Here is a 24,804-nt window from a genome sequence, read left to right as displayed (position 1 = left end):
TGCTCTATTGCTTTTTTCCCAGCCTGGAAATGACACTCAAGATAATTTTAGTAAGGAGGTAATGTAAGAGTGGATCTTTATTTTCTCCATTCCATCATAAAGGCCTTCAGAGGCAGTTGTGGAAAGATGTCCACAAAAGCCCAACCCCACAGGGATGAGTACATATTTATAGGTTTTAGGAAATTAGCATAATTGATAAAAAGCACCAATTAGGAGGACAAGTAGTGATTCAATTCCCCCCCAGTCAAACCCCTTCTCTGGAGGCCCCGCTCAGCACTGGCTGTACTTTGTCCCTGAAAATGTATCTGGAAGAGTTGTTCTTGGCCTTGGTTCCCAGGAAGAACAGAGATAGCATGGCAGCCCTGCACCTCCCGGGGCTCGGAGCTCTGGAATTTGTTTTGTCTTTCTGCTTAGGGAAAGGCCATGGAAAAGTACTGGGAAAACTAATTAGTAATACAACAGGCTACAGAGTTACAAATATACGTGTGACAAATTCAGAAAACATAGGAAAGGAAAGAAAAAAAGGGCAAAATCAAACGGCATCAGCTCTGCCCCTCACCTCCAGCCTCAGGGAAGCAGCAGCTGCAGGAGCAGCTCTCAGGGCTCACAGCTGCCCACAGCTGCAGCACCTGTGCCTTGAGATGCAGCGGCTGCAGGAGGACACGGGCCCGTGCTGTCCAGGTCCAGCAGCTGGCACAGCTGGAGAGGCACAGCTGCCTGGGCCAGGAGGTGGAGGAGCTTAGGCAGGTCTGTTGGGGGACGCTCCTGCTCTTCTGGGGCTGCACAGGGCTCTCCTGGGAACCGGCAGTGGTCCCTGGAGGGAGCCCACTGGGCAGGGCTCAGGCTGTACGTCCCTTCTGCCTTCCCGCAGCGCTTGGTGGAAGCTGCAGCTGGGGAAGGAGGGGGATGCCCTGATCCAGCACAAGTTGGAGCAGTCGCAGGATCTGGAAGGTAAAATGGGTGCTCTGACCCCGTCATGCCCCGGGTACGGGCGGGTCCTGCAGGCCCGGTGTGCCCCTGCACATCCCCTCTCCCAGGGGCCGTGGTGTGGCTGTCCCCGCGGTGTGCTGGGACCGGCCGCACAGCGCTGCCCCGGCGGGGACAGAGGCTGCGGGCGGAGCTGGGGAAAGAGCAGGAGCGCTTCTGGCGCCTGCTGCAGAAACACCCGCCTGGAGCAGGGCTGTGAGAACCTGCGGGATGAAGGGACCTTCCGCAGGGTGAGGGACCTTCCGCAGGGTGGGGGCCCGCAGGGGAACTGGAGCCTCTGGGCAGCCCCCTCCTTGGCTGCCCCAGATGGGGACCGCGCTGTACGCGGAGATGCCGGGATGTGCCCAGCCCTTCCCTGTCCCTGTCCCTGTCTCCAGCCTCTCCTCCGGGCTGTGAAAATCTACAGGAGCAGCACGCCAGCCCCCGCGCCCTCAGCAGCGTGGGGGTGAGTGAGGCCGGGGCCCTCCGTGGCTGCTGTCACACTGGGGCACTCCCGGTGTCACCACTGTCCCCACAGAGGCGGCTGCATCACCAGAACGGGAGGGACCCGAGCAGCTGCTGGTGGACACCAGCCACATCTTCTCTGTGCAGCTGCCCTTCACCAGCTCCCCGCTGCACCTGGATGAGCTCCACATCCCTGAGACCCTCGACCTGGCCTTGGCCACCTGCGGGCCTGGGGCTGCCCCTGCCAGTGTCCCATTTTGGGATGTCTGAACCCTCTGAAGTTTGGGAAGGTCATGGGGGGGGGGGGCGGGTTTCAGCATCTTTTGAGTTTTCACTGGGTTGTTTGGCCACCTTTTAACCCTTTGAAGGTAATAAAAGTCTTTGCACTTCACTCTGGCCTTGAGGCTGTTTGCAGGGTGCTGGGAGGGAGTTTAAGGAGGGAGGGAGGTGTGAAGGAGCTCTTTAGCCCCTAGAGAAGGGGTGCTCAGCAGGCTTGGAACAGACCTATCTGCTTCCTGTCAAGACAGGGAGGATTTATTTGAATGACCTGGTTTAGCTGATGACATGCAGACTTTAACTCCTGAGCCTTAGGGTTAGGATTGTTGGCAGGAATAATGTCACCAGCTGGAACAGGAGCATTTCTAGAAAGGTTTGGTGCAGTTAACCACAGTTTGGCATCTCTTGAGAAGGAGTAAAGAGTTGTACACTCCTCCCTGAACCACCTGTGCAGTTCCAGTTAAACTGTCCCACAGCAATCTCTCTTGAGGAACTGCAGTATCTCTTGAAGCCAAGCCTCCCCCTTTTCTCATAAACAGGATCTATTTCAGGAGTAGATGAACTCCTGGAAATGCTGTGTCGTGGTCTTGAGTTATAATGGCCTTGGGAACCTTAGGACTGAGAGGTGCATGAACGTGGTAGGATGAAGTGTCACGAGGGTCAGGGCTCAGAGGGACTTGAATTTAAATTCAAGAACCCAACTATTTTTCTGTGACTGAAGGGAGATAGGATGGTGGGAAGATGAAGCAGAAATAGCCAATCCTGTCCTCTGGCAGCAGGAAGCCATTTCACCTTGTCCCATCCTGTACAAAGTCCCTCTCCACCTCTTCTGGAGCCCCTTCAGGCACTAAACAGGCTCGGAGGTCTCCCTAGAGCCTTCTCCAGCCTTAAGGAGTTTGGTTACACCAGGTCCTGCAGGCTGGGAGGGACTCCACTTCCCACTTGAAGGGAGTTTGGGTTTTCTGGTGCTCAGCATTGCATCCCAGAGCTCACAGACCAAGGGGCCACCAGGCTCCCTCAGAGCTTCATTTGGACTTACTGAACAGGGGTTTGAGGGCAACTGCCTCATGGACTATATTTATTATCCTGCTTACAGTGGGCAGCTGGTGCATAAATGATGACACTGTTTAAATTGTTGTTAATCAACTCCTCTGAGGATCATGGGAAATTACGGTAAATCATAAAACAACTTCCCCCCACCTCTCCCTTCTCTGCAGGCTCAACTTCCCTCCCAAATTCTCCACCTTCTCCTCCACAGCCGTGCAGGGGGATGTGAAATGGGGGTTGTGCTCAGTCCATCATCCCTTGTCTCTGCTGCTCCTTCCTCCTCCTCCTCTTCCCCTGCTCTAGTGTGGGGTTCCTCCCATGGGTGGCAGCCCTCCAGGAATCTCCACCACGGATGGATCCCTGAGGTTCTGCATGAGCTGCTCCAGCCTCAGGTGCTGCCAGGAGCCTGCCCTAGCACAGCCTTTGCACAGAGCTCTCTCAGGGTACATCCCTCTGCTCTGCTCAGCTCAAGGTCCTCCAGGGGCTGCAGGTGCATCTCTGCCCCCCATGAACCTCCCTGGGCTGCAGGGGCACAGCTTGTGTTATCATGGCTTCCCAGAGACTCTCTGCTCTCTTCTCACATAGGCACAGGAGCCCCACGTGAAATTATGATGATTAAAGCTAATTAATTAATCTAGAAAACGTCAAGGAAAGGTCTGTCCATCAAGGATCACTGGAAAAAGACAAGAGCCCAGGAACAAGGCTGAGGTTGGACTTGAGCTTTAGTCCCTTTCAGCCTAAGCCCTTCCATGATTCCAGCAAAGCCTGGTGGCAGCTCCACAATTCTCAAGGGTGAAGCAGGACTCTGCCAGAGCACAGGAACAGCCCCAGCTCTCTCTGTAGGTCATCAGGGCCCTGCATTCATCAAACTCACATCAATCCAATTTCTTGGGGAAAGTGTTTTGAGGAACTGTGTCAAAAGCCCTGCAGAAGTCCAGGCAGGTGTCATCAACAGCTCACCCTTTATCTGTTGATACAGTCATCCCATCATGGAAGGCCACTAGACCAGCAAGGGATGGGTCTGCCCTCCGTGAGGCTGTGCTGGCTGTCCCTGATCACTCCCATGCCTGGGAATTATCAGCATTGTCCTTGGGAGTAGTGTCACCTTCCCAGACACATCTGTCCCATTCTGCAGCTCCTCCTGAGGGGAGGCGGAGGGGCAGGGGCTGAGCTCTGCTCTGGGACAGGGACAGGAGCCCAGGAAGGGCTGGAGCTGTGCCAGGGCTGGGCTGGAGCTCAGGGAAAGGTTCTTCCCCCCGAGGGTGCTGGGGCACTGCCCAGGCTCCCCAGGGAATGGTCCCAGCCCCAAGGTGCCAAAGCTCCAGGAGGGTTTGGACAAGGCTCTCAGGGATGCTCAGGGTGGGATTGTTGGGTGTATGTGCAGGGACAGGGGCTGCATTGATGATCCTGTGGGTCCCTTCCAGCTCTGGATATTTCAGGATTCTGTGTTCCTATGATTCCATTTAACACCTATCCTTGGTTTTGCAAAGGCACCCTCAGGGAGGCTGAGTGACAACAGGGACCATCCCTGGGCTGTTGGTCCTTGGAGCTGGTTATCCTTGAGGCTGGATATCCCAGGTTTCCCCTTTAAAGCTGGAAATGCTGTACTGGGGTGGGAGTGGGACTGGAAAACCCCCAGGTGCCTGTTCCCTCCCAACTCCCCACAGGAGCCACAGTGAAGGGTGTGCTTTTTAATGTCAGTTATAATAAAATATTTTTACAGAGCCCAAAAAATTCAAAATAGTGCAAAACATCTCACTGTCATGCATCCATGGGAGCCGCCGCCATTAGCGGGACAGACACACAGGCATCGGTGACACTGTGCTACAGGAGCAGAATTGGTCAGTTCAATCACATGCCGAAGAGGGGAGGGGGCACAGGGCCGGGGGCACCACGGTCGGGCTGCGGGGCTGAGCCCCAGCCTGGCTGTGCAGGAGCAGCCGGTAGAAAAAGGGTGTAAACATTGAACAGAAACCAGAGAGCAAAGTGAAACCCTTTGGTCCCAGGCAAACGCTCAAGGCAAAGGAGCGTGGGGCCAGTGGGGGTACCCTGTTTTGGGGTGGGAGGGGGCTGAGAGAGCTGTATTGACTTGTGGGGTCATGAGGCCTCTGTCTGCCCCAGGACTCAGGGCAAACCGGCCAGCTGGGGTGACCACCCCAACACCACACACGCAGACCTCCCAGGCACTCGCACAAGACATGCACACCACTTAGCACACAGAAATGGTGCTCACTGGGGAACTGGGGCACAGAACTGGTGCTTACCGAGGGACTGGAGGGAGGGCTTCTCTGGGGCGGGGTGGGAATGGTTTTGCTTGCGCCAAGGAGATCCCATGGGCTGCACTGCTCAGGGATGCTGGTCCCCGCTGGCCAGAGCAAAGAGGAATGAGTCCCTCTGCTCTGGTGCCCCCATCCCTGTGTCCCCAAGCCCTGGCACCTTGCGGGGGGCAGTGGGGTAGCCCACGGTGGCAGCAAGGCAGGGAAGACAGGATATGGGCCGGGGGCTGCTACCTGCTGCTCCCGACCCTGGTGATGCTGCTGCCAGCCAGGGAGGGGACCCTGTGCAGGGCCTGTGGGGGCTGCACCCGTCAACCCAACAGCCCCAATAGCCCTTCCGGGTGCAAGACACAGCCTGTCCCGCTGCCCTGTATGTACAGGTATTTACATATGTACACATATGTGCTCAGGGCTGGCAGCTGCCCTGCCCTCAGGACACACCACAACGCTCAGGGATGGGGACAAGGGGCCTTCACGCTGTGCCAGCCACTCACCAACACCCGCACATGGCACGAGACACACATATCCTCCACAGCCCTTTCCTTGTGTCACTCGGTGAGGTCTGGGGCCGGGTGGGACAGTGGAGGTTCAGGGATGGGCCACTGGGGTTCCTCTGTCTCAGACAGGCTGGGGAAGGGCAGAATCCTCCCCTCACCGAGGCTTGGCTCCAGCCCCTCCCTGCAGCTTGCCCCATCCCAGCACCTTCCTGCGGGGTGTGATGGGGGCCTGGCTGTGCTCGGCAGCGCTGTCACCCAGCCAGCGGGGCTGGGGAGGGAAGGGAGGGTCTGTCACTGCAGCCACAGCACCCCCTCCCCAGGGCCGGGGCAGCGACTCCTCTGTGGCCACTCCTATGGCTTATACACGGCTAGAGGATTCTGTCAGGGGGCCGGGAGCGGGAGGCCAGGGCTGGGGGGCCAAAGGACTTTAACTGCTGCCCTCCTCAGCCGAGCGCGTGTCCGACTTGAGCTTGACAAACTCCTTGGCCACCTCGTCGTTGTTGCGCTGGGAGAGGATGCGGAGCACGGTGAGCCCGGTGTCATCCATGTGGATGCGGCGGCCCAGGGGCAGCCAGCAGGCGCCGCCGGGGCGCTGCAGGATGTCCCGGAGCTGCAGCACGGCGATGCCCACGGTGCGGTCCTCCCGGGCGAAGCAGTAATCCTTCACACACACCTGCAGCTCGTAGCACTCGGGGCCTGTCTCCGACCCCAACGTGCTGAGGAGGGGCAAAGGACAGGCAAAGGACAGTGTTGGCAGGTGGTGTCACACTTCACCCCTAGCCCGGCTGTCTAACATGGCTGCTGTCCCCAGCCCCACCTCTAGAAAAGCCTTTTCCTTTTTACTCCTGTTCCCCCCTCCCTGCATTTACCAATGAGAAAATACCTGAAACATCCCATCGGGGATGAGCAAACTCCCTGGCACACCCCAGGAGGTCCCCATATGCTGGGGACACATCCCCCAGCCTGTCCCCACATTCCCAGCCTGTGGCACCACTCACAACTGGAAGCTCTCGTTGTACTTGGGGGCCCAGCTGTTGTTCTTGGATTTGGTAGCAAATTTCCTCTTCTTGTCACTGAGGTGTGGCCCGATGATGTTGACCTCGATGAAGGGCCGGAAGATGCCCGAGGTCTGCCACTTGAGGTCATTGGCAGCCACCACTGCAAGGAGGGGACAGGTGAGGTTCAGTGAGCACTGTTACCTTCCACACCCCGGCACCCTGGCCAGCAGAACCCACCTTTGACGGTGACTTTGTGCTCGCCACTGGGGTGGGTCAAGAGCTCCACGTGGATGGACACCTCCCCAACGGGGTCATCCACGCCAGAGCCTGTGACAGAGAGAGGAGATGGAGTGCCTGTTTTCCCAATGTCCCTGACATGCTCTGCCCAACACTAACCCACTGAGGAGGCAGGTGACCGTGGGGTGGGGTTTGGGCATTAGGGTGTGTCCCAAAGGGCTGTGGGCACAGCAGTGCGGGTGCAGCAGCTGTGACGGACATGGCAGGACACCCCCAGCAGCAGGTTTACTCTGCCATCCCACCCCTGTGAACCCCTCCTTGTCCAAGCAGGAGTGAGGGGCAGAGGACAGTGGCACAGCTCTCCGTGCTCTGGCCATGGAGGGTAACAGTGTCTGGGCACAGCACTGGGCAGGAGGGACCCGGCCAGCCACGGGCCTACCAGTGTCATCCTCGTACCATTCCATCCCAGGGACCACATCAAGCCCAGGGGTCTCTGAGTCTGGGGACCTTGCACGACATTCGGCCAAGAGGTCAGCCCACCCCATGCCCCCCCAAGGGTTGTGCATGCACCCATGGGTGAAGGGTGGGGCTGCAAGGCAGAGGGACAGGCTCTGTGTGTCTGCTGGGGCCACGAAGATCCACCAGGGCCCAGTGGAAAGCTCTTAGGGTGGGAATAGCAGTGGAAGGAGGACATGTCCCCACGTGTCACTGAGGGTGCCCGGCCTGGTGACAGCACATTCCCCTCCATCCCGCGGCCCGCCCCCGCATGCTGAGCCGGGATGGAGGCGATGGCGCGTGGGGAAGGGGGTCTGGGCATGGAAGGCCAAGCGGGGGTGCAGCCCCGGCCCCCAGCGGGGTGTGATGGGAGGCCAAGCAGGGCCCGTGGGGGCTCATTCCCTGCGCCCCAGGACAGGCAGACAGAGCGCGCCGAAGCAGGGCTAGTAATGGTCCTTAGGGCAGCAGGGTGGGCAGGAAGGGGACAGGATACGGCATGGCCACATGTTCCAGGGGGAGGTCACGGTGGGTGCTCACCCCCGGGCAGCAGAGCTGGGGACAATGGGGGGTGCCCAGAGCGTGTGGGCAGACACTCCCATTTCCATGGGGACAGCCCCCGACCCGCTCTGGGGGTGGCCAATATGGCTGAGCACAATTCCTCCGAATTCCCCCCAAAGCCCTGGGAGCGGCAGTTTGCCCATTCTCGGGGGCCCCAAGGCCAGTGATGCTGGGGGGGAGCCCCAGGCCACCCCAGCCCGCGATGCTGGGACTGTTACTAGCCCAGGCCGGCGGCAGGCAGGTGCAGGGGCGGGCGAGTAGCACACGTACCCTTCTCAGGATAAACCTCTTCACTAAGGGTAAACCTAATCCCTTTCCCACCATGAACTAGTGGGAAGGAGAGAGAAAGAGACAGAGACAGAGACACGGCACAGAGTACACAAAGAGAGGAGGAAGGAGATGAAGGAGGAAGGAAATGACAACGAAGAGAGGGAGGAGATGCAAAAGAAGGGAGGAGGGAAGAGATGAAGAAGAGAGGAGGAAGGAGATGATGAAGAGAGGAAGGAGGAGATGACGTGCGTGGCAAACAGGAACAGTGGGGTGGGGGGGAACAAAGAGAAAGAGAGATCAGATCTCGCAGACAGACTGACGGCCAAGCACCCGGACAACACTGCAGCGACACAGGAGTGCCAGGCACCCCCAGCTCTGAGTGTGGGCTCCTGGGGACAGGGTACACCCAGGGGTGCTGGCACCCATCAGACCCAACCCCACGCCCCCGACACGGCTGGCACAGGAGGCACAGACAGGACAGATGTCCCTTGAAGGAGACTCACGGACAGCAAACGCACGTCCCACTCCCCGAGGACGCAGACAAGCCTGGCTGGGGCACCCTGCGGCTGCCCGTGACCACCACTGAGCATCTCAGGGCCCTCCTCCAGCAGCCAAGGGACAGAATAAAGGGCAGCGTTTAGAGCTGAGGGCTGATCCTGCCCTGGAAGCTGCTCAGCATCCTGCACTGCACCCCAGCAACCCAGAGCCCAGATCAGGGGCTTGGGCACCCAGCATGCCCAGGACAGGCCCTGGCACAGCACCTGGATCCCGTGGACCCTGTGACTGGTCTGTGCTGAGTGCCTGGGGCCATCCAGAGGGGACAAACACTGTGACACCTGGGTGACCTTACCCCCACCCACAGGACCTATTTCCATGCCAGTCCAGCAATGCCCTGGCACTGGGGACCCACTGTTCTTGCTGGTGGGGGACTGGGGAGTGCCAGGTTGCTGGGCACCCATGGCCCCTCTTCACCTGCAAGGCACAGGAGGAAAAAGCCCTTCCTTCTCCACCCATCTCTCCCCCACCGTGAGCCTGGCTGGGACCCCCCAGCCCCACTGGGACAGAGCCAAGGTGGGTCCTGGCCACGGGGCAGCCAAGGCCCCGAGGAGGATGAGGGCCCAGTTGGGGCCAAGGCAGCCTGTCCTACCCTGCGACGACTGGGTCTGCACAAAGGTTTTGATGAGGAGGTCCGTGGCCTGGGTGTAGAGGGACAGGGCATAGCGCAGCGACTGCAGGTCAGGGCTCTTCTCCAGGAACGTTTTCTTCAGCCCCACACCGCCGGCATGGAAGTATTGCTGGAGGGGGAAAGGCCTCAGGATGCTTCTCAATTCTGTGAGGTCCCCCTGGTGCCCCCCATGGGCCTCAGGGTCAGAGCCCCAGGGGCACGGCGCACACCACAGAGTGCCCTCACCTTGATTGTGTCCAGTGCCAGCTCCACCACGGCACACTGTTTCGGGGTCAGGCTCTTAGCTTCCTCACGCACCATGTGGTCCTGGGGAACACAAATCCTGCTCTCAAGCAGAGGGCCAGGACCCTGCTGCCCCCAGCCCAGCCCAGCCAAGCCAGCAAGAGGGCAGTGGTGGGGTCCTGGCAGCACCTGGCAGTGCCAGTGGCACTGGGATCCACCCTAGAACAGAGAGCACCCCAGCACCCCCAGCCCTCACCTGCAGCTTGGTGACCCCCAGCTCTCACCTTCAGCTTGGAAAGCTGCCCCAGCTCCTTGGCCGCGTTGAAAATCATCTGTGTGCCCTGCAGAGAGCAAAGAGACAGGGACAGCCCTGGTGAGCAGCTGGGCTGGGGGTGGCATGGCTGGGCCGGGCACATTGTCCCAGAAGCTTGCTGCAGTTCCAGGGGCTCCTCCAGGGCACAGCAGCCAGGAAGATGACACAGGTACCAGGCTGGCAGCCCCCGTCTCAGCCAGAGTTCTCAGCACAGCTGTGAGGATGCAGGCTTGGGGACCCCAGGGCAGGACATCATTCCTGTGTCAGGGGCCTCATGCTCTGCTCAGCACAAGCAGCTCAGCCCAAGAGCCCCATCCTGTTTCCTGTGCTCCAAACACCTGCTCCTGCATCCAGCAGGCCCTGGCACGGCACAGCACTGACCACTTGGGCATCAGACACGGTAGGAGCAGAGAGTGAGTGCGAGGGACAGCAGGCAGGGGGACGATGTAGCCTGTACCCCACGGCCACCAAACAGCCCTCGGCCACATGGAGCCCTGCCCAGTCTCAGGGAAGTTCCCAGCCCCTTGGCACTCCAGATAGTCCCCCAGGTGGGAGACCCGGGCTGCTTCTGCCTGACCTGTCCCCCCACCATGGCAGGGCCATGGGCACAGCAGCTCCCTGGACAGGCAGACCCCACTCACTGCCCTGGGCTAGCACCTCTGGCTGGGCTGAGCACAAGCTCTCCTCCTCAGCTCCTCTAGTGTGCAAATGCAGCTGGATAAACTGGGGCCCGGAGACCTCCACCACCTTCCCTCTCCCAGCACCAGTAGAACCAGTCCCTCCCAACACAGAAAGCTCAGCATCTCTCCCATTAACCAGTACCTTCTGCAGGGGTACTCCATGCCCTCATTTTGTATGCCCCCATTAACCCTTTGTGTCCACCCCTCTGCCCACCCACTTCTGTCCCATTAATTCCACCCTTACTGTTCCCAGCTTCCCCGGTCAGTGGACAGGTTGAGAACTGGGGACACTAGTGTCCCCAAAACAGAGCATGACAGGACACTGTACTGAGCTGGGAGCCCCCAACCCAGAGCACAAGGGACAAGGGACAGGGAGCAGGGAAGGGGAGAGAGCAGTGCCAAGTGGGGAGCAGAAGAGCCATGTTCTTACTTCAGTGTGACTGGGCAGCTTCACCCTGCTCTGGAAGAGAACAGCAAGGGACAGTTACTGGTGGCCTCAGCAGCACTCGGCCACCACTCCAGACCCCCACATCCCCCAGCCATGAGGGCTCTGGCCCTGCCTGTACTCTCCTCTGGCTCTGCCCAGTTCTCCACCGGTGCTGGTGGTTCGGCACCAGTTCACAGCTGCAAAGGCTCAGCCTCATGCCCGTGCTGGTGAAGCTGAGATGAGTGAGCCAGGTCTCTTCTGAGGGTGGGCATGTTTGCTTCCCACTCCATTTGGGGCTGGGAGATTAGAGGGAATCAGCTCACCCAGCACACTCAGCAAACTGGGCAGGAGCCAGTGTCCCCAGGAGAGGAGGGGGAGCCGCAGGCATCGCCCAGATGTATGCTGGCACGGCTCTTCCCAAGAACCAGGATTTGGGGAGCGGGCTGGGGTCACCGCTGGGCCCCCACCCTGTGGTGAGGAGCCCCCACACAGGGCAAGAGCCCACGTGCTGGAGAAAGCCCTTGGAGCAGGGCTGGGGTTCAGCAAGGAAGGGGAAGCAGGCTCAGAGATCCGGGAGATCTCAGCAGCCCCAGAGCCCTCACTGTGCTCAGCACTGCCCAGCATGGGGGGTCCTCTCTTCCTGAGCCCCCCACAGTGGGATGGGGTTGTGTGGAGGGTCTCCCATGCATGAGGTCTCAACCCCTCGCCATCCCAGCCAGGCAGCCGGGGCTGAGGGCTGTGGAGCAGTGTCTCCCGTGGGGATGGATGACACCTCACATCCACCTCGCAGGGACCAAACACTACAGAGTGCCCACTCCCTACCCCGGGGACACACAGAACTGGGGCTGTCCCCAGCACACAGCACAGCACACCTCACCACAACACCACGCAGGCAACAGCACATCCAGACAGCACGACAGAGGAAGCACGGACAAGCCTGGACCTCCACAGCAGGCAGGTGTGAGACCACGAGTGTGGCCCCGGGGCAGTGACACACACAGAGCCCACAGCTATTTACCTTCTCTGTCCCCTTGCCATGTTTTCTCAAGAGCGTGCCCTGTAGAAGCAATGTCAGAGGTTGAGTGTGGGGTGGGGGGGACAGCATGGGACAGGACACAGGGGCACAGGTGGCAGAGACATCACGAGCTCCTGAAGGACAGCCAGTGGGGGACTGGCCCCCATCAGGATATTCAGTGAGGGCCCGGTGTCATCAGGGTGCTGGATCCCCACTGGAAAGCAGGATGTTGCACTGCTGGAGAACTTGTCCTCACACTGGGAAACTGCTGGGATGCAGGAATGCTGAATCTATGAGGATGATCATTGCTGGGGATACAGAGATGCTGAATCCATGAGGGACGATCCTCGCTGGAATACAGAATCCAGCTGTGTGTGGGTGGTGCCCCCATACATCCTGCTTCAGCTCTGGCAGGTGCTCCCAGCACTGGGGAGGGAGCAGGGATGGAGTAGCTGGGATTTGGCTTTGGCAGGTGGAGCTCTGGTTTGTGCAGGGCTGAGCCCAGTGGTAACCCCACACTGACCCAGGCAAGAGAAACTGAAATGAGGCAGCAGTGCCATCGCGGGGATGAACTCAGCTCTCAGGATGGACTGTAGGAATCAGGAGAGGGGAGCATGGAGTCAGCTGGCTGGGAAGCCTCAGAAGGAACAAGCAGCACAGGTAGGGCCAGCCAGGGCTGCCAGGAGGGGTTCTGGCCCTGGCACAGGGAAATCGGTAAACAAGAGGAGCTTGTATCAGACAGAGCTGACACTGCTCTGTCCCCCAGAGCCTCAGCAAAGCTGGGACACGGGTCCCCATGAGGTCCTCATGAGGTCTCAGGGGACACTCAGCCCCAGGCTGCCCCCAAGGCCACCCCAAATGCTGCCGTTGGACACAGAAGGCGCTGGGGGACAGCACAGGGTTGTTGTTCCTGCAGGGATTGGCACCAGCACCCAGCAGCTGGCTCCCACTGCTCTTCCTGCACAGGTGCCTGAGTCACAGCAGGGGTGGGGACAGGACGCCCTTCCCTTGCCCCCAGGGGCATAAACCCACAGCCACAGACTGGTCAGAAGAGGACAGAAGGAAACTGCTCAGTCAAAGCCATGCAAGGACCCAGCAGCGAGGCCAAGAAGGGAACCAGGAGTCCAGGTTCCCAGGGTCATATCCCGACCAGGGAAGAGCCTCACAACTCGTGCCCAGCAGTCTGCTGCAACACCGAGCACCGGGGCCAGGGACCGCCGCGTCCTCCGGAGAGACTCCTCCTCCTGGCAGGGACAGCCTCTGCCCTCACCCCCACCACAGCCAGACCCCAGCCAGGGCCTCCAGGGGAAACTGAGGCACGAGGGAAAGGAAGGGCACGCACCGCTCCCTGCTCGTGGCTCCCGCGGTATTCCTCCCCTCAGCACGGAGCCCTGGTTCAGCTGTCTCTGCTGACATGGCACTGCCACCACCGTCCCCTCACACCCCATCACCTCCCCTTGTCACTCCCACGCCCCGGCACTGCCAATCCGTCCGACACCTCTCCACCCACCACGTCCCGGAGGGGCCGCTGGCATGTGCCGGCCAGGAGCCAGTGCCAGGCAGGGGTGGGGACCAGCAGCTGGACCAGGTCAGGAGCCGAAGGAGGGTGTGGGCAGGGCACGGGCAGCCACACAAGACAAGAACCGGCGAGGCCAGGACCGACACAGAGCAGACAGACAGACAGACAGACAGGGAGCTGCCGTACTTACAATCATCTGCCATTGAGAGGCGAGAGGAGCAATTGGAGAGAACAACCGTGACGTGAGTGTCAGCCCTCGCCTCCTCCATCCTCCCCAGTGCCAGCCCTGGCTGCCCCCCACCCCCAACAGGGCCATGGGTGTCCCCCATCCACAGCACTCAGTGTCACTGCCCTGCCACTGCACCGCAGGCCTCCACAGCCCCCGAGGGGCCCCATCCTTACCTGCCCACTCCCTCCTGACTGCCCCGGGGGGCTCAGTTCCAGGGACCCCATTCGACACTCGGCTCTGACACAGAGCCCCAAACCTGCCTGGCCACCCTGCGGGCTGGCACCTGGGCAGGATGTCCCCTGTCTGAGGGACCAGCCCCAGCACAGCTTTCTCCAGGGACCGTCTGCCCTCAGGAAAATCACCCAACAGAGCCACATGTCCATGCCTCCTCCTCTGCCCTAGTGCAGGCCCCACTGTCTCCAGAGGACGGCTGGAAAGAGACTGGGATGGGGACTGGGACTCAGTGGCACCAGCATTCCTATGAGATTTGGCCACCTTTGGCCAAGGGTGTGTGAGCCCCGTCAGGAGCGATGTGGGGCTGACCTGAGCCAAGCTCAGGGCTGTGACACAGTGACACTGAGGTGGCACCACTGAGGGCTGACATGTCACCACTGCGCTGTCCCTCACAGACACAGCACAGGAGGTCCACAGCCCCAGAAAGGTGACATAAAGGCCAACAGCTCCAGAAACTCCAAGGAAGAGCCTGAGCCCAGCTTTGTAACACTGACAAAAGCCACCAAAGAGTGACAAGAACAGGTGTGTAGCTGGTCAGGAGCATTCAGTGCCACCCCTTCCTGCTTGACTTTGAAGGAACCACCTCAGGAAGCTTCAGGTGCACAAAAACAACGATGCAATATGGAGACTCAGAGAGGGACCATTCCCTGGGTCTGCTCTGCTTTTGTAAACCCCCCAGGAGCAAAGGAAGCTCAGCCCTGCTGGGGAATATGTCCCCACATCCTCATGAAACCCCTAGCCCCTCAGCAGGGCCAACAGACAGCATCTCCCCACACTCCAGGAGCCTCTGAATCCAACTCCTGGCTCAGGGAGCATGCCTGCAGCCAGTGTGGATGAGCATGGCACGGGATGCTGTCCCAGCTCTGAGGGAAGGATGGGTAAGAAAGAGCCAGTATCCCCTCTTTAAGCCACAATGGAGGTGGCAGGAAGGTCCTTTGGCAAAGCCAACCAAGAAGGTCCTGGAGCAAGGATGACCTATCTCTCATCCATCCTTTCCCTGGCCAGGAGCTGGACATGGATTTGGAGACGTCAGAGAAGTCCCCACCCTCTCACGTGCCAGTGAGGGCACCTGCCCAGCAATGTCCCACACTGGCCCCAGTCAGTCACCTGTGTCTCAGGGTCCCTGGTCCCTCTCCCCAGCACTCACCGTCTGGTCTGTGAGGGGGGGTAGGACGATGGTCTTCTCCATGGTGTTCATCACCAGCTTCCAGAGCTCCTTCAGCACCCGCTTCAGCACCGTCTTCTCGCAGATCTTGGCGAAGAGTGTCAGACTGCACAGAGGAGACAGCGCTGGAGGCTCCCACGTGTCACCCCTCCCACGTCACCCCGACTCTACAGGTCCCTCACACTGCCTGATGAGGCCAGGAGGGGCAGGGTGGGGTTCCAGTTGTCCCCCACACTCACTTGCTGTCCAGCAGGTCCATGATGGGCTGCAGGACATTGTCAGCGTCCTGTGCAACGCTGCTGCAGGTGCTGGCGGGGACGTTGCCAGTGCCCTTCACCTGGCTCAGGATGTCACCCATCTGCTTCACACACTCCTCAATGTGTGGCTGGAAACTGGGGACCACAACACACAAGCAACTCAGCACATCCTCCCCCAGCCTGGCCCCAGCCACAGCTTCTGGACGCCCAGCCCTCTCCTTTGCCCCCTGCCCTCCTCACCCAGCTGTACCTGGTAGCAAAGACTCGGCTCAGATCATCCAGGACGTTGTTAAGTTTCACCTGCAGCTCCTTGAGGATATCACTGGCTTCTGTGTCCAGCTGCAGGACGGATAGATTGTTGAAGCTGACAAGGTCCCTGAACCAGCCCTCAGGGAAGTTTCTGCATCTCAAATGCATCCTGGGCAGGGCATCCCCTTCCCAGTCCGATGTTGTGGGAGAGCAGGGTGCCATCGGGCAGGACAGTGTAATCCCACGCAGGAGTGTGGAATGGGTCTGCTCCCAGCACTGGGGAACTGGGCAAGGGGCTCCCTTTGGGGGGAAGGGAATGATCCAACCCCCCACAGGGCTCCCTCCTGGAACCCCCCATACTCACATCCTTCCCACCCATGGCTTCAAACATCTTCTCAAGCTGGACACGGAGCTGCTGGATGTTGTTCATCAGGATGCAGGGCTGGAGGGATGGAGAGGGGGGTCAGCAACAATAAATATGGCTGGGACACCTGCCCACAGCCCCAGGACCCTCCCACCTTGCAGTGGGGGACATAAGGACAGGGATGGCACAGAAGCCACCCTGGCAGCATGCCAGGAACTGCCATAAGGAAGGGACCGACCCACCCCGGGGTTGAGGTGACAGCTGGGGTCACCATGTGGGGACACATAAACAGGGAGATACATCACCACTTTCTCCTTCTCCTTGGAGCAGTATGAGGCAAAATCCTTGGAGATGATCTCAGCGTACTGGAGCAGCACATTGCTGATGGTCTGCAGCCAAACAGGGCACCAACAAAGACACCCAGACAGCAGCAACAAAGTGGAAGGAGGGAGAGAAGGAATCCATGAGTCCCACAGCAGTGAAACAATCTTGTATCTGGATACATACAGAGACCCTCAGACCCTCTGGCCTCATGGATCATAGAATCACGGAATCATTAACGTTGGAAAAGCCCTATAAATTCAAGTCCAACCATCAACTCAGCATCATCACGACCACCATGTTCACTACTATATTATATCATCAAGTGCCACATCCACATGTTTTTTAAACACTTCAGGGATGGTGATTCCACCACTGCTGTGGGCAGCCTGTGCGAGAGCTGGACGAACCTTTCAGTGAAGAAATTTTACCTACATCCAACCCAAACCTCTCCTGGCACAACTCAAGGCTGTTTCCTCTCATCCTGTCCCTGTTCCCTGGGAGCAGAGCCCGACTTCCCCACTGGGTGTCCCCTCCTGTCAGGGAGTTGTGCAGAGGCAGAAGGTCCCCTCTGAGCCTCCTCTTCTCCACGCTGAGCCCCTTTCCCAGCTCCCTCAGCTGCTCCTGGTGCTCCAGCCCCTTCCCCAGCTTTCTTCCCTTCTCTGAACACACTGCAGCCCCTCAATGCCCTTCTTGTCATGAGGGGCCCAAAACTGACCCCAGGATTCGAGGTGGGGCCTCAGCAGTGCCCAGCACAGGGGCACAGTCACTGCTCTGGTTCTGCTGGCCACATTGTTGCTGGTACGAGCCAGGTGGCATTTGCCTCCTTGCCCACCTGGACACACCTGGCTCATATTCACGCACCAGGAGCCACATGAGCACAGCCACTGGAAGCCAGATCCAGCACAGCTAGTCTCCATGGGCAGCTCCAGCACAGCTGAACAGGCAACAGTCACCAAGCCGGCATGCAACTCCCTCCTATACTGCAGCAAGCCCATTTTAATTAATCTATATTAATTAGGCAAATAACTCATCAATTAGATCATAATTAATAATTAATCTCCAGTGCTAGCAGAGCTGGGAGTGTCCCAGGGTGTGTTGGTGGCATGTTGGCTGCCCACAGCTGGATGGAGGGGGCACAGAGAGCCCAGGAGCCCCAGCCAGGGCTGGGACTGGGGTCCCAGGATGGTGCCGACCCCTGCCCTGGCAGGTGCCCACCTTGGCAAACCGTCGCATGTAGTGTCCCACAATCTGGGGGTCGGGGCATTCCAGCTTCTTGATGATCTCAAAGCTCTGGTTGAGCTGGGAGAAAACGTCCACCACGGAGCAGGAGAAGAGCGCGTGCTCCGAGGTCTGCTGGAACTGTGGGAGCGAGACGAGGTGTCAGCAGGTTGTGTGTGGGAGATTTTGGGCCCAGTCAGAACATACTGGGCATCAAGGGACAAGCCCCTTGCCTCCGAGACTGCGTCCCCAGTCCTGTTCATACCCCATCCTTCTTGTCCCGCTCCAGGGCTCCGTGCAGGAAATCCCGTGACACCTCTTCATTCTCATCCAGCCACTGGATAACGAAGGGCTCAAACCAGCTGGAAGAGAGACCCACCCGTGGTGAGGCCAGCAGCCCTTGTGGTGCCAGTCCCCATCCCTGGCCCCAGGGCTGCACTCACGCGGGGTACTCGGGCACGCGGCTCTTGAAGGAGGGCAGCTCGGTGACATACTCATTGTACAGCCACTTCACCTTGAAGTGCAGATTCATGTAGTCTGCGCTCTTGCACAGGCGGTGCTTCTCGTGCTCTGCACGGGGAAAGGGTGTGAGGGTCACTCTGAGTCCCAAATCTGAGGTGTGGCTCCCCAGGGGCAGCTCCAGGGGAATAGAGTGAAGGTGGAAGTGCTTCTAGGGCAGGGTTAAGCTACACAAGGTGTTGATGAGGAGATGAAATGCATCTGCCCAGGGAACAGGTGAGGTATAAGCTGAGGACAGCTCCTGCCTGGTTCCTCCCTCTCTGGCTCAAGGTGCCAGGTGGGACTCACCCTCCATTGCATACTTCATATCCTGAGCAAAGAGGTTCCACATCACCTCAGCGCTGATCTTCCCCACGTTCAGTTCCTGGGGGAACCTGGAGCAAGGGGAGAGCGTGAGTCACAGAATCATTTAGGGTGGAAAAGACCTCCAAGGTCATCGAGTCCTGTGAAGGATCCCCCCCTTGTCACCCAGCCCAGAGCACTGAGTGCCAGATCCAGGCCTTCCTTGGACACCTCCAGGGGCAGGGACTCCAAACCTCCCTGGGGAGCCTATCCAATACCTGAGCACCCTTTCCATTAATTCTTCCTGATGTTCAACCTGAACCTCCCCTGGCACAGCTTGAGGCTATGAACATAGGGTGAAGCAGCCCTCCACATGAACGGACATCCCTCACACACCTCCCAGCAGCCCCAGCTTTTCCATCTGTAGAATGGATGTTAAAACCACTTCCAAAGGCCTCAAGATCCCACTGCCTCCATATGGGCACCCTCTGTGGGCACAGTAGTGTCCCCTTCCCCAACTCCTACTCACTGGTTCAGGCAGGGTGTGTAGGAGTTCTTGTCTTCCTCAATAATGGAGACAATCAGGGTGATGAGCTTGGACCAGAAATCCAGGTTTTTGATGCTGGGACCCTGCTCCTCAGGGGGCACCTCGCCTTTCTTAGTCTGGAGGGGTGGAGACACAGTGGAGACTTCGGTCACCCCAGCGCAGGGCTCCACTCTGTGTCGGCTGACAAGGAGGCAGGAGGGAATACTCATGCAGCCCCCTCGTCTGTCCTGATCTCAACCCCACAGCTCAAACCCCAAGGCCTGGGGATCATTCTGCACAGACTGATCACTCTGGAGAGGGAGCAGAAGCATGAGGAAAAGGAAAAGGGCATGGGCTGGGGAGGTCAGTGCCCGATATCCCCCCTGCCCCACACACCGGGTCTGTCTGGTACTCGCGGCTGTAGAGCTCATGGCAGTTGTTGAAGATGTACTCATAGGTGGAGTTGAGACAGGCCTTCACACAGTCCTTCACCACCTGGCTGGCTCGCGGAGGGCTCTGCAGCTCCTGGACCTGGTATGCAGGGAGGGCATGGTGTTTGGAGCACCCCCCAGACACCCAGGACCACCACAGGCCAGTGGAACCCCAACCCCCAGAGAACCAAGCCAAAGAGAGTCAGGGTGAGTGGGGCCCCAGCAGTACCTTCATCCGAAAGAAGGTGATGCTGGTCAGCAAATCCACTGTGGACTTTAAGTCCTGCAGCCGTTCGGGGCTGCTGGCAGGGAAGTTGTTCTGAAAAGGAAAGAGGGGGTTGCCCTCAAAATTCACAGGGGCAAGTGAGGGTGAGGGAACAGTCACCTGTTGCTTCAGGTGGTGACACTGAGGCCCCCCATGTACCTTACCCGGTACATGGAGAGGTCGATCCGCAGGGAGTTGTGCAACTGGTCCAGGAGCTTGACAAAGCGATCTTTCTGCAGAGAAACACCCCGAAGGCAGGTGAACAGGGGAAAGATGCCAGGGACCAACCCTCCCCACCATTGTCTCTCTCTGCTCTATGCCTAGCCCTCACTCATCCCTTTTCCTTTTCCTTTTCCTTTTCCTTTTCCCTTTTCCCTTTTCCTTTTCCCTTTTCCTTTTCCCTTTTCCTTTTCCCTTTTCCCTTTTCCCTTTTCCCTTTTCCTTTTCCTTTCCTCTCCTCTCCTCTCCTCTCCTTTCCTCTCCTCTCCTCTCCTGCCCTGCATGGGCAGGGCATGCCTGCAGAGAAGAGCATCTCCTTGCTGATGGCTGGAGCTCAGGACAAGAGCTGAGAGAGCGGCTGCAGGATCAGCAGCCCCTCGATTTGGGCTTTCCAAGAGCTCAGGAAAAAGGGCAGGGAAAGGATATGCAGTGGTTGCCCATCTTCAGGGTGGCCCCAGGAGTTGGACATTTCCATGGACTCCTCACTCGCCCCTTGATGGGCTGCATCAAGGGACACTGGCAGGAAACACCCCGTGTGAGGGGGTCTCCACCGGGGCTGAGGGACTGCAGGTCAGCTCAGCCCAGCTCCCACGCAGGGAGCACAGGGCAGAAGGATGCAAATCCCAACTTTTGCAGATTGAATCAGGGGTCAGAGCTGATGGCAAAGCAACTCATCATAGAACCCCAGACTGGTTTGGGTTGGAAGGGACCTTAAGGACCACCTTGTTCCACTCTCTGCCGTGGGCAAGGACACCTTCCACTATCCAAGCCCTGTCCAGTCTGGTCATGAACACTTCCAGGGATGAGACAGCCACAGCTGCTCTCAGGGCAAACTCAGTCCCTCACTCCCTCACAGGGAAGAATTTCTTCCTAATACTGGCCCCAAAATGCCATTGAGGGAGCATTTTCCTTTGCATTCCTGCTGGTGGGGTGGCTCTGGACAGCCATGTGGGCCTCCCATGAGAGCCCTGGGTTCTCCCCTCAGCACTGTCTGTACCGGGTCAGGGCTGACCCACATGGCTCTGGAGAGTCCAGAGCAACATCTGAGTCCTGGAATAAGAACACAGGGGTGGGACAGGGCAGCGAGTCCATGGCTCGGCCACGCCCAGCCTGCGCTGGCCATGCCAAACCTTCGGCGCTCCCAGGGGTGGCCCAGGCGGCTCTGGGCCGGACCGTGCGTCCCCGACAGCCAAGGAACGGCTGCAGCACTCTAACACTGCACACGACGGGTACTCGGGGCTAAAGCGACACGGCCGGGCACTTTAGGACCCAACCTTAGGCTCTCTAAAAAAGAGAAAGAGACAAGTTTTTAAAATCCTCCACGTTAGAGAAAAGGTGGGGGTTTGGTACAGTTTCCTCCTCCTGCGTGATCCGGAGGCACAGCTTGTTCAGCTCTAGCTAGCACCTGCAACAGCAACGTGGAGGTGAGCCAAAGCTGCCTGGAGCTGTGCTCGGTCCTGGCTGTGTCCCTGGCTACCCAGCACCTTGCTGCACCCGGGGCTGGGCACTGACCCTGGCTCAACCCATGCACACTCAGAGTGACCATTTGGACCATCTCCTGTCTCTGAGTTGGCACAGGGGGGAGCCGAGAAGAGGGCTCAGCCCCTCCTCACCCATATCCCTGAGGGGCACCTGGCCCTGCCACAAACTCGCCCCACTTGGCACCCAGTGCTTGTGGCAAAACCAGCTGAGTTTGCAGCAGGCCAGGGTCCCCCAGAGCACACGAGGCTGTGCAAGACCCCCCATGAAGTGCAGGAGTGGCTCATGGCCACATGCTTCTGATTTTGCCACCAAGGTGTCCCCTCTCCCAGCATGCTTTCACCCAGTGTCCTAGGTTGCTCAGGCTCCCATAATAATTAGAGGAGCAAATTTAGCCCTTCTCCTGGGAAGGTGGTGGCTCTTTTCCTTCCTGAAAAACAGGAGCAGGATGATTTTTGGAGCAAGCAGGGGCTGACCACACTGCTGCCTGGCTGCAGTTTGGAGCAGGGTGTTTTGCACAGCTCGTTTTGCTCCCCAAGCCCCCCACCCCCTCCCCAAAAAAAGGAGAGAGAAAGAAAAGAGCGTTTACGTACCATGGGACTTACCCCGAAATTGGAGGCGGCGAAGCGGTCGGAGGCGTTGGCGTTGCTGGAGGCAGTGGTGTGGGCATAGTAGGCGTTGATGTTGGCCAGCAGGGTGCTCATCACCGCAGGCACACCGGGGCACATGTACTTGGAGGAGAGGCAGGCAAAATGCCTACGGAGAGAGGTGACAGCTGGGGGCTTAGGGCCACGGGAGGGGATGCCAGAGGGGGTGTATCCCCTTATTCAATGCGTAAGTCATTGAATCCCAGAGCATCCCAAATTGGAAGGGACTCAAAAGGATCATCAGTGCAGCCCCTGGCCCTGCACAGACACCCCAACAATCCCCCCCTAGCATCCCTGAGAGCCTTGTCCAAACCCTCCTGGAGCTCTGGCACCTTGGGGCTGGGACCATTCCCTGGGGAGCCTGGGCAGTGCCCCAGCACCCTCGGGGGGAAGAACCTTTCCCTGAGCTCCAGCCCAGCCCTGGCACAGCTCCAGCCCTTCCTGGGCTCCTGTCCCTGTCCCAGAGCAGAGCTCAGCCCCTGCCCCTCCGCCTCCCCTCAGGAGGAGCTGCAGCCCCCGAGGAGCCTCCCCTCAGTCTCCTCTGCTCCAGCTGGACGAGCCAAGTGCCCTCAGCCTCTCCTCAGACCCTTCCCCAGCTCCGTGTCCCTTCTTTGGACACTCTCCAACAGCTTTGGATCCTTCTGATCTTGTGGTGCCCAAACTGGACACAGGACACGAGATAAGCCTGTGCCAGAGTGTGTTGGAAAGGGGAAGGATGGGTGCACTGGTTTGGGGCAAGTCTGTACCCACAGCAGGGAGGTGAGTGCTAATGGCAGCAGGAGAGGAAGATGGGCACAGTAATCCTCCACCTGGGGGGCAGGTGCAGCCCCTCTGAAGTAGATGGGGGCAGGGGACTCACGTCATGGCCTGGTAGATGGACTCCACCCCATAGCGCATGGCAAACTCGTCCACAATCTCTTGCGCTGTCTCATCGAAGTACACCTTCCATGCATCATCCCCCTTGGCATCAGGGATCTTCACCACCCCATTGTTTTGCAAATCCGTCACAAAGTGGAACAAGTTCTGGAGGTACGAATGAGTCCTGTCAGCTCCCCAGGGCAGAGGGTGGCATTGCTGGGGAGGGTGCTGTGCCCCCTGTGCCTGTCTGGGCTGCTCACCTCGTGCAGGCAGGTGTACTGAACATGGTAAGGAGCCACCTTCTCCTCACCCTTGATCTCCACGCTGATGTGCAGCCGGATGGCTCCTGACACTGCTGACTTGTCTGTGCGCTTGTCTGTGGGTACAGGGAAAGGGACAAGGTGTGAGGCTTCCCTGGGGCAACCCTGCTCACTGCCGGCCCCAAAGAGGGGCACAAGGCTCTGGCACAGGGTCAGGGCTGAGGGGACATCCAGCACCACATGCAGCCAGGCTGGGGTGGGATTTGACCACATTTCCAGCTGCTAGAGACATGGCCTTTCTGTGCCTCAGTTTCCCCTCTGCAGGGGGCTGGTGTTCTAGAACCTCCTGGGTAGAGGGTTCTGAAAATGACCCTGGAAAAACACTGTATCCTGTTGGTTTTTGATAATAAACATTTCTAAGAGTAGACCCTGCTGCAATAGCCCTCAGCCTACGGGTGGTAGCACTTCCCCCTTGGAGCCCAGAGCAGGGGGTCCCAGCATGAGCAGGATGTGTCACTCCCTGAGCCCAGGGAGGGGTTCCCAGGCTGTGCTGGTTACCGAGGTTGTACCAGACGTCCATTTCCCCGCTCAAGGTCCGGACCTCAATGATGGTCTGGCCCAGGAAGTCGTCAGATTCCCTCTTGAAGCGCTGCTTGACACGGGACTTGATGTCATCGTCCTCGTCCCACACACGGACCTTGATGCGGTCAGAGGAATTATGGCACTCGCTGGGGAGGTGACAAAGGGCAAGCCTCAGGATGAGCAATGAAACCTTTCCAGCTACTCCCCATCACTGCTTCCCTAAACAAAAGGGACCAACACAAAGCAGGAACTGGGGAAGAGAGCAGATATGGGAGCACCTATCCCCTCCCAGTGGGCTCTGTGCCACACCCAGGCAGCCCCAGCATGGCCTGGATCAGCCCCTGGAGACACACCCTCATGACAAAAAACAGAACCCAAAGGGACCCCATCATCTCAGTGGGGGCAGGATAAGGCCCAGCTGGCTCCCCCCACCCTACTGGGACATGGCAAGAGCCAGCACAGCCTGGCACAACCACGAGTGGCCAGGAAGGGGAATGGGGAGACTGGGGATGAACTTACAAATGGAAATTCTCCTCCCAGACTGGATTGAGATTGCCATATATAGTTTTAGTCCTTTTTTTTGTCTTTCCAACCTGGACAGTGACATAGGGGTCACTGGACCCAGTCTTATCCTTTGCTTGCAGGCCCTGGGCACAGACCACTGCAGCACAGCACAGCAAGACAGAGAGAACAGACAAAGAGAAGTCAGTGCCACAGCCACAGGAAGATCCCCAACAGGCACCTGTGTCCCCCCGGGGCTGAAGCTGCCTGGCAGAATGAGGAGTTGGGCAATGGGGACATTTCCATGGTCACCAAGGCTGAAGGTGACAAGCTGCCTACCTGTGATGCTGATCTTGGCTGACCATTTGGAGGTGCCATCCAGGACACTCTGCTTGACCGCCTTCATCTGCTGTGTGTGCGTGGTCTTGTTGACCCCAAACACCTCCTGGATCAGCTCAAATATCTCTGGTTTGTTGCGCTCCCGGATCTTCATGCGGTCCTTGAGCACCATGATGATGTTCTGGGTCCGGTCCTCTGCTCCATGTTTGGAGCTCTTCTCCGCCGCCCCTGGGAGAGAACAGGGGTGGGTGAGATGGGGTGGGGGGCTGGTGGTACCCAGGAGAGAGACAAGAGCTCTCGCCAGTTTGCATGGTGGGCTTGGGGACAGGGACAGAGGAAATAGCCTCAAGTTGCACCAGGGAAGGTTTATGTTGGGTATCAGGGGTAACTTCTTCCCCAAAAGTGTTGT

General features: G+C 58.8%; 1 protein-coding gene across 1 annotated transcript in view; it reads right to left on the bottom strand.

Moving 5' to 3' along the window:
• Nucleotides 1-4,430: 4,430 nt before the first annotated feature.
• UNC13A (unc-13 homolog A) overlaps nt 4,431-24,804 on the bottom strand; it is a 36,941-nt gene continuing 16,567 nt past the window's right edge. The window contains exons 17-43 of the mRNA XM_066336458.1: nt 24,396-24,623; nt 24,075-24,216; nt 23,532-23,701; nt 22,974-23,089; nt 22,715-22,878; nt 21,814-21,964; nt 19,675-19,743; nt 19,475-19,564; nt 19,211-19,345; nt 18,818-18,951; nt 18,295-18,380; nt 17,931-18,057; nt 17,753-17,849; nt 17,485-17,628; nt 16,251-16,334; nt 15,946-16,023; nt 15,583-15,671; nt 15,315-15,467; nt 15,058-15,181; nt 11,932-11,970; nt 10,917-10,946; nt 9,778-9,834; nt 9,497-9,577; nt 9,233-9,380; nt 6,763-6,852; nt 6,526-6,685; nt 4,431-6,243 (exon numbers count right to left, since the gene is read on the bottom strand). Of these exons, the coding sequence (XP_066192555.1) occupies nt 5,955-6,243; nt 6,526-6,685; nt 6,763-6,852; nt 9,233-9,380; nt 9,497-9,577; nt 9,778-9,834; nt 10,917-10,946; nt 11,932-11,970; nt 15,058-15,181; nt 15,315-15,467; nt 15,583-15,671; nt 15,946-16,023; nt 16,251-16,334; nt 17,485-17,628; nt 17,753-17,849; nt 17,931-18,057; nt 18,295-18,380; nt 18,818-18,951; nt 19,211-19,345; nt 19,475-19,564; nt 19,675-19,743; nt 21,814-21,964; nt 22,715-22,878; nt 22,974-23,089; nt 23,532-23,701; nt 24,075-24,216; nt 24,396-24,623 (3,275 nt within the window). The 3' untranslated portion in view covers nt 4,431-5,954. The remainder of the gene's footprint in view (nt 6,244-6,525; nt 6,686-6,762; nt 6,853-9,232; nt 9,381-9,496; nt 9,578-9,777; nt 9,835-10,916; nt 10,947-11,931; nt 11,971-15,057; nt 15,182-15,314; nt 15,468-15,582; nt 15,672-15,945; nt 16,024-16,250; nt 16,335-17,484; nt 17,629-17,752; nt 17,850-17,930; nt 18,058-18,294; nt 18,381-18,817; nt 18,952-19,210; nt 19,346-19,474; nt 19,565-19,674; nt 19,744-21,813; nt 21,965-22,714; nt 22,879-22,973; nt 23,090-23,531; nt 23,702-24,074; nt 24,217-24,395; nt 24,624-24,804) is intronic.

The sequence above is a fragment of the Sylvia atricapilla genome, chromosome 26 (assembly GCF_009819655.1).
Source record: "Sylvia atricapilla isolate bSylAtr1 chromosome 26, bSylAtr1.pri, whole genome shotgun sequence".
Lineage (NCBI taxonomy): Eukaryota > Metazoa > Chordata > Aves > Passeriformes > Sylviidae > Sylvia > Sylvia atricapilla.
This window is presented reverse-complemented; position numbering and strand designations above follow the sequence as displayed.